The 13,660-nt window shown below is 30.2% G+C and overlaps 1 protein-coding gene and 1 long non-coding RNA gene across 2 annotated transcripts; one reads left to right on the top strand and one right to left on the bottom strand.

Annotated features, from left to right (window-relative positions):
• Positions 1-1,098: 1,098 nt before the first annotated feature.
• Positions 1,099-1,635, bottom strand: LOC114371385 (agamous-like MADS-box protein AGL62). The gene has a single exon (XM_028328847.1). It carries the CDS (start codon positions 1,633-1,635, stop codon positions 1,099-1,101), a length of 537 nt encoding a protein of 178 aa, XP_028184648.1.
• Positions 1,636-7,310: 5,675 nt separating this feature from the next.
• LOC114371000 lies at positions 7,311-9,988 on the top strand. Its single transcript, XR_003657981.1, has 2 exons — positions 7,311-8,005; positions 8,099-9,988. It is a non-coding gene; the product is annotated as an uncharacterized LOC114371000 (long non-coding RNA).
• Positions 9,989-13,660: the final 3,672 nt, after the last annotated feature.

Consider the following 13,660-nt stretch of genomic DNA (forward strand, 5'->3'; position numbering starts at 1 on the left):
GATTTGACGGTTTTTAAGCTGCTAGAAATTTTAATTTGAAATTATAAATGAATATTGATGATTTTAAAACCCACCACAAATTGTTGTTTAAAAATTTAATGGACATATGAACACTTAACAGAGCCAACCAAATGGTCGGGACTAAACACAAAATATAAAAAATTTTAAAATATTGATTGCATGCATTTTATGAATTCCATTATGGCTTAATAATACTTTTGGTCATTAAGGTATCACAATTGAGAATTGAAATACCTAAAGTTTCAATTGAGCTAGTTGGATCCCTCAGCTATCACAAATGTGTGACTTTAGTCCCCTATATATCAATTGCGTCAATTGGGTCCTCATGTACACAATTGTATAAATTTCATTTAAGTATTGTAATTGTGGGATTTTAGTCCCCAAGGTATCACAATAATGTGATTTTTCCCCTGAAAAATGATAGTTCTAATAGTGCAATTATAAATTTTAAGGTACTAAAATCGCACAATAGAGACACCTAAGGCACTCAATTGTCACAATTGAAATCTAAGGGACTAAAATCACACATTTGTGATACGTAGGGGATCCAATTGGCATAATTGAAATTTAGGAGACTAAAAGTATAATTAAAAATATATTTTAATTACTTAAAATACATTAAATATTTTACTTATCTGTTTAAAATACATTAAATTATTCTTTGACCCCCTACGAAATTGAATGGAGATTTAATTATTTGTGCTGTTCTATTTTAAGCTTACCTCCAAACTCGACCTACCTTAGTTGAAGATGAGAAAATGAAAATCCTCAACCAAAGTTCAAAAGGTTGGAATTTCTAATAGAATTGGATTTTTATGTATTTAAGATGCCCTTTCATTCAAACACTAAATCATGTAGAAACTACATCACAATTACAAACTCCACTAACAAAGCAAAGAAACAACATAAAGGAAACATAGTTTACCAACACATGATAAAGACTATTCAACATAACGAAAACATAAGTCCTAGATAATCAATCCTAACCACACCCAAACATTAATTTGATTAAGCTAGTGCTCATTCTAAAACATATTAAATTAAAAAACATTGACTAAAACTTTAAATAGGGCATCATCAGTTGAGGTTCCCACATTTTTCTTTGAGTTGTCTCTTAAACTCCTCTAACATCTTCTTATACTTGTCAAGTTGGGAATCGGTCATGCTTTCAATAGGCCTAGCCCACCAGAACTGATCCTCTGCAGCCTTCGCTAAATGATTTAAATCCTTTGTGCGCTTCTTCTCAATAGCAATTTGGTTGGACAAGCAGTGGAGGTGTGTGTGGAGCTCAACTTCGTCCGCAGTGGAGTGCACCTTGTTGAGGTCCAAGGTAAGGAGGGGAGGTGGGCCCTGTGTCTTATAGCGTTGGACAACAGAATCAACACTGGGACTGCCAAACGAAAATACTCGATTACCGGGTGAGAACATAATCACAGCGACATCCACGCCACAAAGGGTTGCAAGCTCACTGGCTTTCTTGAAAACCCCAGTGCGACGCTTCGAGAATGTCACCCGAAGGTTACTCTCGTTTCTCATCTTCTTCATTTCGATCTTTTGTCGGCCTTTAGTCTTCTTAGCGACACCGTTCAAGTCTGGCATGTTGTTTGACTCCATGGGTTATAGGCTTTGCTATCTTATATGATATGAAATATGAATATTGATGTGCAACATAGAGGAGATGTTAGGCTCAATTTATAGGAAAAGGTTTGGTTTGGCGAACTAGAGTCTGATATGGTGAGCCAAGCGCGCCTCTGTGGACTTTCTGACCTGTATTTTGACCGCATTAAAATGGTTTCAAGATTAAGTGAATCTCAATTGAATGCCTTATATGGTATGTACAAATGATTTTCTATATATACCATTTTGGGTACATAAATGTATATCTGTACTAAGTTTTTTTCCAGGTAGTTTTCTTTTACAGTGTCAGTTTTATCTGTTATTTGAAGAATAATTTGGTTCAATAATTAATTAAGGAAAATGATAGTTAATTTATTACCAAAGGATGGCTATGAAATAGTTTTTAGCATACTCCTTCTATACGCCATCTGTAATTAGTTGGAATTTATTGAAAACTACAAATTCAAGAGAGAGAAAATCATTACATATGATGTGGGACCCAACAAATTTTGTCATTTCCAATGAATGTCAACCAATAAAAGAAAATGTATTCAAAATAATTTGTTCCTAAATTTTATCTTTTTTACTATATGTCAATTATATTTTGGTACAATTGACTTTATACTCCCGTTACAGTTTGCACCACTAAGAAATGAGTCATATCATGTTGAACTTGTTTATCTCAATTTGACTGGATAACAATCAGTTATGTTTGAAGCTCAATTTGAATTTATTTTTTTTCAAGCTGAAAGTCAATTCAATTCAAGCTCATGAACCAATTTGGTTTAGAGCTGAAAGTCAATGCAATTCAAGCTCATGAACCAATTTCAAGCTGAAAGTCAATTCAGTTATGTTTGAAGCTCAATTTGAATTTATTTTTTTTGAAGCTCAATTTGAATTTATTTTAGAACTAAACGTTGGTTAAGTCATTGGACCATTAAACAATCTTTTGATTCTTTTGAAAGGACAGAAACGTTAAGGTGTTGGACCATTAACGATCTCTTATTTTAGAAACGTTAAGACGTTGGACCATTAACGATATCTTGTTTTTGAAAGGATAGAAACGTTAAGGTGTTGGATCATTAACGATCTCTTGGGGTGGTCGACAAAAGCGGGGTTTTTGCTCCTACGCATCCTCAATTGCGATGCGGAAATCAGATCTAAGTAGTTCTTGCAAAAGCGGTAAAGTTATGGGTGGATTTTATGCTTTTGAATGGTCCATGTTAACCGATAAAAGCAAAGAGGACCGTTTAAGGCGTTGGACCTTAAAACGATTTTAAGTGACTTTTACGGACAAAGCTTGATGTGTGAGTTGATTTTAACCTTAGTTTCACTTTGGTTATTAGTCAATTCATTCAAGGAAACTTCCAAAGAAAAACATCCGATTGATTTTTTTGATTATTTTATTCAAAGATATTTTTATTATTTTATTATTATTTTTTCAAGATATTTTTATTATTTTATTATTATTTTGCTTTTTTTTTGTTTAACCGAGGTTACAGCGTGAACGATCGGTTAGATTTTGCTTTAACAGTGATTAAACGACATTACAACACAAATGATCGATTGAAATTCATTTTATCATTTATTAGGCGAGATAACGGCTTAAATAAATAGTTAAAGCACGTTAAAAATGGAAGAAAAGAAAATCGAAAGTGAACGAGATGAAGATGAAAGCAAACAAAACAAGAAATGAATTGAAATTCTCGGATTCGAACACTTACCGGTTGAAAAATGAAGAACGGACGAAGAATGATGAAGAACGCAGGAAAATCTTCACAGATTTACTCACGGAAATGTCTCGGAAGCATTACGGAAGCACTTCGACTCGATTCTTCTTCACGAAAACATGTTTTTTTACCCAAAATAGCTGAAATGCATAGCCTAGGGGTCATGAATATTTTTGAAACATCCCCCCTCCCCTATTTATAGGGAGAAAGAAAGGTGTTTGCCGCCTAGAGGCTTCTTGAGGAAAATTTCTAAGCGCACCCCAATTACTAAGTTCACCCCCTTTTCGTACTTTACAGAAAAGTTACGGAAGCCATACGGAAGTTTTTCGGATTTGATTTTCATCTTTTCATCTCTTTCCTTTCACCAATATTAAGTGAAATATGCTTACTCAAGATTTTTGGAAATTTTACGAAAGCCATGGAAGCCCCATAAACCATTTTTCAAAAAAACGTGGAGGAGCTTGTCGCCCAGTTGCTTCCTCCTTAAGCAACCCAACTTCCAAAATATTCCAAAAGGGCCTAGATTCGAATTTCTATTTACACCCTATCTTGATAATTTCACCCCCAATTTTTATGTTTTTGGTTGTTTTCTTTCCAAAATCTCACGAAACTTTGCGGATTCCACCGCGATGAGTGTTAAGCCTTCCGAAGCAATCAACAATGGTCCTCGGATGAAATTATAGTGTAATAATTTATTTACACACACTCCACTTTGCTAAATACACTCTCGTTTTCGTGTTTTTGACTGGTTTCTTCCCGAAACATCTCAGAACTTTACGGATTCTACAACGATGGGTGTTAAACATTTTGAGGTGGTCAAACGAAGGTCGCATGCCGACAAACAATGGTTCCCGGATGAAATTAGGGTATGACAGTTGCCCCTCTTTACTTATCTTTTATCGGAGATAAAAGGGAAGTAAAGATAAGACACTAATTTCGTTCGAGCAGATCCTCACTCGAGCAATCAATAGCCCAACCAGCGAAACGCATCGTCAGACTTGGATGTCTCTGGATGGGAAAGGAAAAAATTTGGGAAAACCTGCAAAAATCTTCAAAATGACTAGAAATGGCCGACCATCATTATTCTGATGTCATTGGACTTGTTTGTCTCTGGATGATAAAGGTGCGGATAACCATGAGGTATATCCACGTGCTACTGGACCCTTGAGTCTAACGGATAGCAAAATGAGACTTTTTCGCAATCTCGACCAGAAGACGCTAACATCTCCGGAAAAGGTGCAGATGACGACGTTAGTCACAAAATGCTATCAGGCTTTGAGTCTTACGAATAACAAATGCGACTTTTTTGCAGTCTCGGCCGGAAGACGCTGACATCTCCGGGAAGGTGCAGATGACGACGTTAGTCACTGCATGCTACCGGGCTTTGAGTCTTACGAATAGCAAATGAGACTATTTCGCAGTCTTGACCGGAAGACGCTGAAATCTCCGGGGAAGGTGCAGATGACGACGTTAGTCACTACATGCTATCGGGCTTTGAGTCTTACGAATAGCAAATGAGACTTTTTCGCAGTCTCGACCGGAAGATGATGACATATTCGGGAAAGGTGCAAATGATGATGTTAGTCACTCCATTCTATCGAGCTTTGAGTCTTACGTATAGCAAATGAGACTTTTTCGCAGTCTCGACCGGAAGTCGCTGACATCTCCGGGGAAGGTGCAGATGACGATGTTAGTCACTGCATGCTATTGGGCTTTGAGTCTTATGGATTGCAAATGAGACTTTTTCGCAGTCTCGGCCGGAAGACGCTGACATCTCCGGGGAAGGTGCAGATGACGATGTTAGTCACTGCATGCTATCGGACTTTGAGTCTTATGGATAGCATATGAGACTTTTTCGCAGTCTCGGCCGGAAGACGCTGACATCTCTGGGGAAGGTGCAGATGACGATGTTAGTCATTGCATGCTATCGGGCTACTAAAATAGTCTCGGAGTTCTTTCGCTAAAATGCGAACATGCTTTAGCAAAGAAACAGAACCTCCAATTGATCAGAGCAACATATAGTTTTTGGAGAAAAACAAACGTGTCTACTGGGGGGAAGGAGGGTATGCTGATAAAATTTTCTTCTAAGCGACCATTTAGAGGAAACACTGGGTCCAACAAGAAAGAAGAAAAATCACTCAAAGTGTATAAATCTCACATAGGTAAGTGTTTTATCCTAATTCCGAACCATAGATATGTCATGACTTGATTTTGCAAATCATTTCCTATCAAATTAAATATTACACGTGTGATCATGGATCAATAGGACTTTTTTGGGAATGTTGTTTTGGTGGGAAATTTGGCTCTGAGTGTTTGGGCCTTTTCCTTTTCTGTTTTTGTTTAGTGCGGGGCAGAAAGTCGTCAGTGCACAAGATTTTGGTTGGCGATCAAAGGCAGAGGACCACTTCAAGTCGTGGTTTCCTTTCTTTTCTTGTTTGCTTGTGACAATTTTGTATTGTTCAGATATTGTCTAGTCCAAAGACTTTTCGACGTCGAACTGCTTTTTCACCTCCTCCTTGATCTTCAGCAACGTCTCGGGTTTCATTCTCCTTAGCTTTTGCTTCACCTCCTCCTTGTTGTTCCGCCTCTATTAGAAACAATGGATAGATATATATACAAGGTCATCCAACAACCTAACTAAGATTTCTCTTATAGCTTTTCCTGACATATCTGATACAACTATCTATCCTAAAAATAAGTGATCCCATTAATCAAGAGATCAAGATACAAAATAAAATTAAAATACACTAAGAATTAATACATACAATCAGAATTAATACAAATAGAATCAATTAAGATCAGCACAATCATGTAGCAATATTCTCAATACAATTAGGATTAGCACAATCATACAACAATATTCTCAATATTGTGCATTATAGACTTGATTAAATCTAAATTAGTATAAATGAAATACTAATAATGTTATTTGATTTCTAAAAAATAAAGTTATTTTATTGCAAATGAAACTATTTTTAACTTTTAAAATAACAATAACTAATTATAAAAATAAAATATTACTTGAACAATTACACTTGAAATTTTTATCTAAGTTAAAAAGAATGCAATTATCTCTACTTTAAAGTCTATAAAGAAAAAAAATAAAAAATTTATTTAAAATAAGAAAAATGTCATTATGTTAAATACTGTTATCTACAAAATTAAATCTTATTAAATAAAAAATAATATTAAAAATATAATCTATATATATACCAAAAAAATATTGCAAAAAATTAAGAGAAGTATCTTTTTTTTTGGGAACATCATCAACAAAAAATTATTATGTTCACTATTTTTCATCCACCGATGTAGAAAATTATCTAGTTTTCCGTTCTCGTATGAGGTCGGAAAGTTTATTGGCAATAGGTCGGTAGAAGAATTTTGGAGGGTTATTTGATTCATTTGTTTTAGTTTTATTCATAAATTAATATTAATTTATTTTCAAATAAATTTGTTTATTTTCTTAGTTTCTATCCAATATTTTTTTTAATAGAAACTAAGAAAAAAAGAAAATAAATTATTATTTGAATATTCTTGAACCCGACTAGAAAACGGATCCAATACTTCAAAAAAGAATTAAGCTTAGAGTCATATGAATGAAAATCTCATGCAAGCATGAACATCCATCCGTCACACAGGACTTTAGAGGGGAGAAGGCACGGGTACTAATCCCCTTTTCTTAAAATTTTTCATGTACATCATCTAACTATATACAAACAAGGCCCTGGACGCCTACGTGTCGCACTGTGGTTAACCCAATTTCCCGCCCAAAAATGTCACCTCCAGCTACAGTGCACCACTACATTTCCCATTCCAAGCCTTTGCAATACGTGTCCAAGCTTCTCCAATACGTTTCTAAAGCGTTTCCAATACGTTTTCCTTCTCCCGATGTGCTTGGGTAACCGAAATGTCAAGCATTTATTGTGGCACGCGTTTTGCAATTTTCATTTATTGTTGCAGACCTTTTGCATCTCTCTTCCTTCAGAAATCCCAAGCGCCATTTTTTTTACCATTTTCACTTTCTCTCATTTCTCTCTCCCCAATTGCTATCTCCCCCTTCTCTGTTCCTTCTTTTCATTTTTTTATTCTCCCTGTTTTTCTGCATTTTTTTACATCTAAAGCTATGATTTTTTACACCAAAATTATGATTTTTATCTCAGATTCCATGACAACGATATCATATTTGCGTTCCTTTCCAGGTTTGCATTTCTATATCGTGTTCTTGGTGGAAGAACACACCAAAGTTTAAATATTTTTATCTCAAAACTCTATGAGTGCGGGTTCGTTTTCTTTGTGACTTCTGACAATACAAAAGTTTAAATTTTTTTATTTTGTTTTCTGACTTCTCACAATACCTTCGCTATTGTATGCAGAGAAGGTGAAAGAACACTAAAGCTGCAATTTTTATCTCCAAAAAGCTTTGATTTTTATCTCAAATAGATTTGTTTTCTGTGTTTTTCTGCATTTTTTTACATCTAAAGCTGTGATTTTTTACATCAAAAACTGATTTTTATCTCAGATTCCATGACAATGATATCATATTTGCATTCCTCTCCAGGTTTGCATTTCTATATCGTGTTCTTGGTGGAAGAACACACCAAAGCTGGCATTTTTATCTCAAAACTCTGTGAGTGCAGGTTTGTTTTCTTTGTGACTTCTGACAATACAAAAGTTTAAATTTTTTTATTTTGTTTTTTGACTTCTCACAATACCTTCGCTATTGTATGCAGAGGAGGTGAAAGAACACTAAAGCTGCGATTTTTATTCCAAAAAGCTTCGATTTTTATCTCAAACAGATTTGTGTTTTGTATTTTTCTGCGTTTTTTTACATCTAAAGCTGTGATTTTTTACACCAAAACTGTGATTTTTATCTCAAATTCCATGACAACGATAGCATATTTGCGTTCCTCTCCAGGTTTGCATTTTTATATCGTGTTCTTGGTGGAAGAACACACCAAAGCTGTCATTTTTATCTCAAAACTCTGAGTGTGGGTTCGTTTTCTTTGTGACTTTTGACAATACAAAAGTTTAAATTTTTATATTTTGTTTTCTGATTTCTCACAATACCTTTACTATTGTATGCAGAGAAGCTGAAAGAACACTAAAGCTGTGATTTTTATCTCCAAAAAGCTTCGATTTTTATCTCAAACAGATTTGTTTTCTTTGTTTCTCACAATACAAAAGCTTACATTTTTTTAGTCAGTCTTTATTGCATGCAGAGAAGGTGGAAGAGCATACTACAACGACAGTTTTTATCTAAAAACTCCACGAGTATGGGTTCATTTTCTTTGTTTTTTTGGTTTATGGTTAAATTTTTTTCGTCTTTGTCAGCCTTATCAAACGTGTTCATTCTTTCTTATACCCATTCTTTTGGGGTTTTATGATTTTTCACGAGACAAAAGCTTTAATTTTTTTGGGTGTTCTTCCTTTATTTTGTTTTCTAAGTTCTTGCACTACAAAAAGTTTAAATTTTTTTATTTTATTTTCTGACTTCTCACAATACCTTTGCTATTGTATGCAAAGAAGGTGGAAGAAGACACTAATCTACAAAAAGCTTCTATTTTTATCTCAAACAAGTTTGTTTTCTTTGATTCTCTGACTACATTTTGTTTGTTTCTTTGTTTCTCACAATACAAAAGTTTAAATTTTTTTGTGAACCTCAGCCTTCTCCGATGTCCCACTTTTTTTGGGTTTTATGATTTTTCGCAAGACAAAAGCTTTAATTTTTTTGGATATTCTCCCTTTATTTTGTTTTCTGAGTTCTCGCACTACAAAAAAAATTAAATTTTTGTGTGTTCCTAAGCCTTCTATAGCTTGCGTTGCATTTTGGGTTTATATCTGGATCATTGGGTAACTTTTTTTTTTGTTTTTTATTTTTCGCAACCCAAAAGCTTAAATTTTTTTGGGTGTTCTACCTTTATATTTTTTTTTCCTTTAATGTTGGCTGAAGTTATTTCAATGGGTTATATTTTTATATTTGTTCAATCCCTTTGAGTTAGACACTTTCAACTTTGATTTTCAAATATATGACATGCTTTATTATCACATATATGTCATCCTTTATTTATATGGTCAGATAATTGAATATAGTAGTTTTGGACTTCTTTGTTTATGGTTTTTTTATGGTCACAGAGATTTCAATTTACATTTTGATGCAGAGGCTCTCAACATTCACAGCTTGAATTATATTTATTCTTTATTAGTAATATAGATATTTTTTATTGCTCATTGTTAGGTTTTAGTTAATTTAATATTATTTTATTAGTAATATAGATTATTTTAGTTAATTTTTGTTTGCGTCTCATTTTTGCGTTCAGTTGTAGCAATCACAGGAATTCTTGACAAAAAATCAGCTGACTCCGATGATAGGGTAGCTAATAATCAAGAAGCAACAAAATTGGAGTAATGATGACCCCATTTGATTGATGAAGAAATTTTAATGTTACTTTGTTTTAACAATTTAAAGTTGTAATTTCATAATCATGATTTCCAGACAATGTATTTTATTAATATTGTATTCAAACATTGTCAAAATAGACAGAGTTTCACAAAAGTTTCTTAAGAAGTCGGGTTTGATTATGATTAATATATGATTCATGTTGAGTGTTTGATCAATTTAATTTCATGTAGTTTTTTAATGGCTGAATTTCATATATATACAATTTTATTATATATGTCAAAAAGAATAATGTTCACGTTACTTTAGTTGAAATCTATATAACAAAAAATTATTGAATTAATAAATAAATTTTAGAGAAATAAAAAAATGTTAAGATGATGAGTTAACGTTTTAATTTTCATTTTCAATCATAAAAAAAATAATGATCAATTGGGGAGTTTGGGTGATTAATATTAAACTAATGTTAGTGAAATAACCTCTTTATTTTTTTTAATAAATTCCTAAGACCATTTACATTATATAATTATTGATTTATGAGTTACTTATTATAATTTTGTGGGTCTTATAATTTTATATAAATTTAAAATTAAAATTTACTCCTATGCTAACATTACGTTATACTTTTGTTTAACTTTTCTGTCAATTTTTTATTATATTTATATCGTTCTATATATCAATTTGTCGTTTTTTTTTGTTTTTCCCATTTATTGTTAATAGAAATATGCGTGATTGCTCTATTACAAAAAATTAATTAGCTTCATACTTAGGAAATACTTCCATTTCTATTTCACTCAGTTTTACAGTGAGGTGTTGTTTATACCGGGGTCACATAATTTTGGACCAATCATGGAAATTAATTTATGGATAATAAAATCAATTCGTTTGGTTGAATAGTCAATTTAAAATATTATGTGGATATAAAAGTCACAATTTCAAATTTCTATCTTCAAATTTCAAATTTAAAATCAATTTGTTTGATTTAGCAATCAATTTAAAATTCGTTTGTGTTTATCTTCACTTCTCTGTTTCAAAGTGACAATTTCGTTAACAATTAGTTACATATTTTATTGACGTTTAATTAATAAGCATACTTTATTCATATTTTTGTTAATTTTCATTTCAAATTAATAGGTACTTAAGAATCAATTTTAAATATTATGTTAGGATATAGAAATAATGATAATTTTCAAATTAATAACCATATTCTGTTAGGATATGGAAATAATCATAATTTAGACGATCATTTATTCCTAATTAGTATGCACTTAACAATCAATTTTAATTATTACAATATCAATTTTAATATATTATTAAAACAACTTCAATTTTGTATTTATTTTTGCCGTAATCATTGTCAATTTATTGACATTAAATTAATAAGCATATTTTATTCATATTTTTGTTAATTTTCATTTCTAATTAATAGGTACTTAACAATCAATTTTAAATATTCTGTTAAGAAATAGAAATAATAATAATTTTAAAACTAATAGCATTTGTTTTAGGATATGAAAATAATCATCACTTAGACGACAATGAGTTATTCTTAATTAGTAGGTACTTAACAATCAATTTTATATATTGCAGTATCAATTTTAACATATTAGTAAAACCAATTTGTTTGATTTAGCAGTCAATTTAAAATTCGTTTGTGTTTATCTTCATTCTCTGTTTCAAAGTGACAATTTCGTTAACAATTAGTTACATATTTTATTGACGTTTAATTAATAAGCATACTTTATTCATATTTTTGTTAATTTTCATTTCAAATTAATAGGTACTTAAGAATCAATTTTAAATATTATGTCAGGATATAGAAATAATGATAATTTTCAAATTAATAACCATATTCTGTTAGGATATGGAAATAATCATAATTTAGACGATGATTTATTTCTAATGGGTAGGCACTTAACAATCAATTTTAATTATTACAATATCAATTTTAATATATTATTCAAACAACTTTAATTTTGTATTTATTTTTTCTGTAATCATTGTCAATATATTGACATTAAATTAATAAGCATATTTTATTCATATTTTTGTTAATTTTCATTTCAAATTAATAGGTACTTAGCAATCAATTTTAAATATTCTGTTAAGAAATAGAAATAATCATAATTTTAAAATTAATAAGCATTTCTTTTAGGATATGAAAATAATCATCACTTAGACGACAATGAGTTATTCTTAATTAGTAGGTACTTAACAATCAATTTTATATATTGCAATATCAATTTTAACATATTAGTAAAACCAATTTTTTTGATTTAGCAGTCAATTTAAAATTCGTTTGTGTTTATCTTCACTTCTCTGTTTCAAAGTGACAATTTCGTTAACAATTAGTTACATATTTTATTGACGTTTAATTAATAAGCATACTTTATTCATATTTTTGTTAATTTTCATTTCAAATTAATAGGTACTTAAGAATCAATTTTAAATATTATGTTAGGATATAGAAATAATGATAATTTTCAAATTAATAACCATATTCTGTTAGGATATGGAAATAATCATAATTTAGACGATGATTTATTTCTAATGGGTAGGCACTTAACAATCAATTTTAATTATTACAATATCAATTTTAATATATTATTAAAACAACTTCAATTTTGTATTTATTTTTGCCGTAACCATTGTCAATATATTGACATTAAATTAATAAGCATATTTTATTCATATTTTTGTTAATTTTCATTTCAAATTAATAGGTACTTAACAATCAATTTTAAATATTCTGTTAAGAAATAGAAATAATAATAATTTTAAAACTAATAGCATTTGTTTTAGGATATGAAAATAATCATCACTTAGACGACAATGAGTTATTCTTAATTAGTAGGTACTTAACAATCAATTTTATATATTGCAGTATCAATTTTAACATATTAGTAAAACCAATTTGTTTGATTTAGCAGTCAATTTAAAATTCGTTTGTGTTTATCTTCACTTCTCTATTTCAAAGTGACAATTTCGTTAACAATTAGTTACATATTTTATTGACGTTTAATTAATAAGCATACTTTATTCATATTTTTGTTAATTTTCATTTCAAATTAATAGGTACTTAAGAATCAATTTTAAATATTATGTTAGGATATAGAAATAATGATAATTTTCAAATTAATAACCATATTCTGTTAGGATATGAAAATAATCATAATTTAGACGATGATTTATTCCTATGGGTAGGCACTTAACAATCAATTTTAATTATTACAATATCAATTTTAATATATTATTAAAACAACTTCAATTTTGTATTTATTTTTGCCGTAATCATTGTCAATTTATTGACATTAAATTAATAAGCATATTTTATTCATATTTTTGTTAATTTTCATTTCAAATTAATAGGTACTTAGCAATCAATTTTAAATATTCTGTTAAGAAATAGAAATAATCATAATTTTAAAATTAATAAGCATTTCTTTTAGGATATGAAAATAATCATCACTTAGACGACAATGAGTTATTCTTAATTAGTAGGTACTTAAAAATCAATTTTATATATTGCAATATCAATTTTAACATATTAGTAAAACCAATTTTTTTGATTTAGCAGTCAATTTAAAATTCGTTTGTGTTTATCTTCACTTCTCTGTTTCAAAGTGACAATTTCATTAACAATTAGTTACATATTTTATTGACGTTTAATTAATAAGCATACTTTATTCATATTTTTGTTAATTTTCATTTCAAATTAATAGGTACTTAAGAATCAATTTTAAATATTATGTTAGGATATAGAAATAATGATAATTTTCAAATTAATAACCATATTCTGTTAGGATATGGAAATAATCATAATTTAGACGATGATTTATTTCTAATGGGTATGCACTTAACAATCAATTTTAATTATTACAATATCAATTTTAAT

Source organism: Glycine soja, chromosome 10, assembly GCF_004193775.1.
Source record: "Glycine soja cultivar W05 chromosome 10, ASM419377v2, whole genome shotgun sequence".
Classification (NCBI taxonomy): domain Eukaryota; kingdom Viridiplantae; phylum Streptophyta; class Magnoliopsida; order Fabales; family Fabaceae; genus Glycine; species Glycine soja.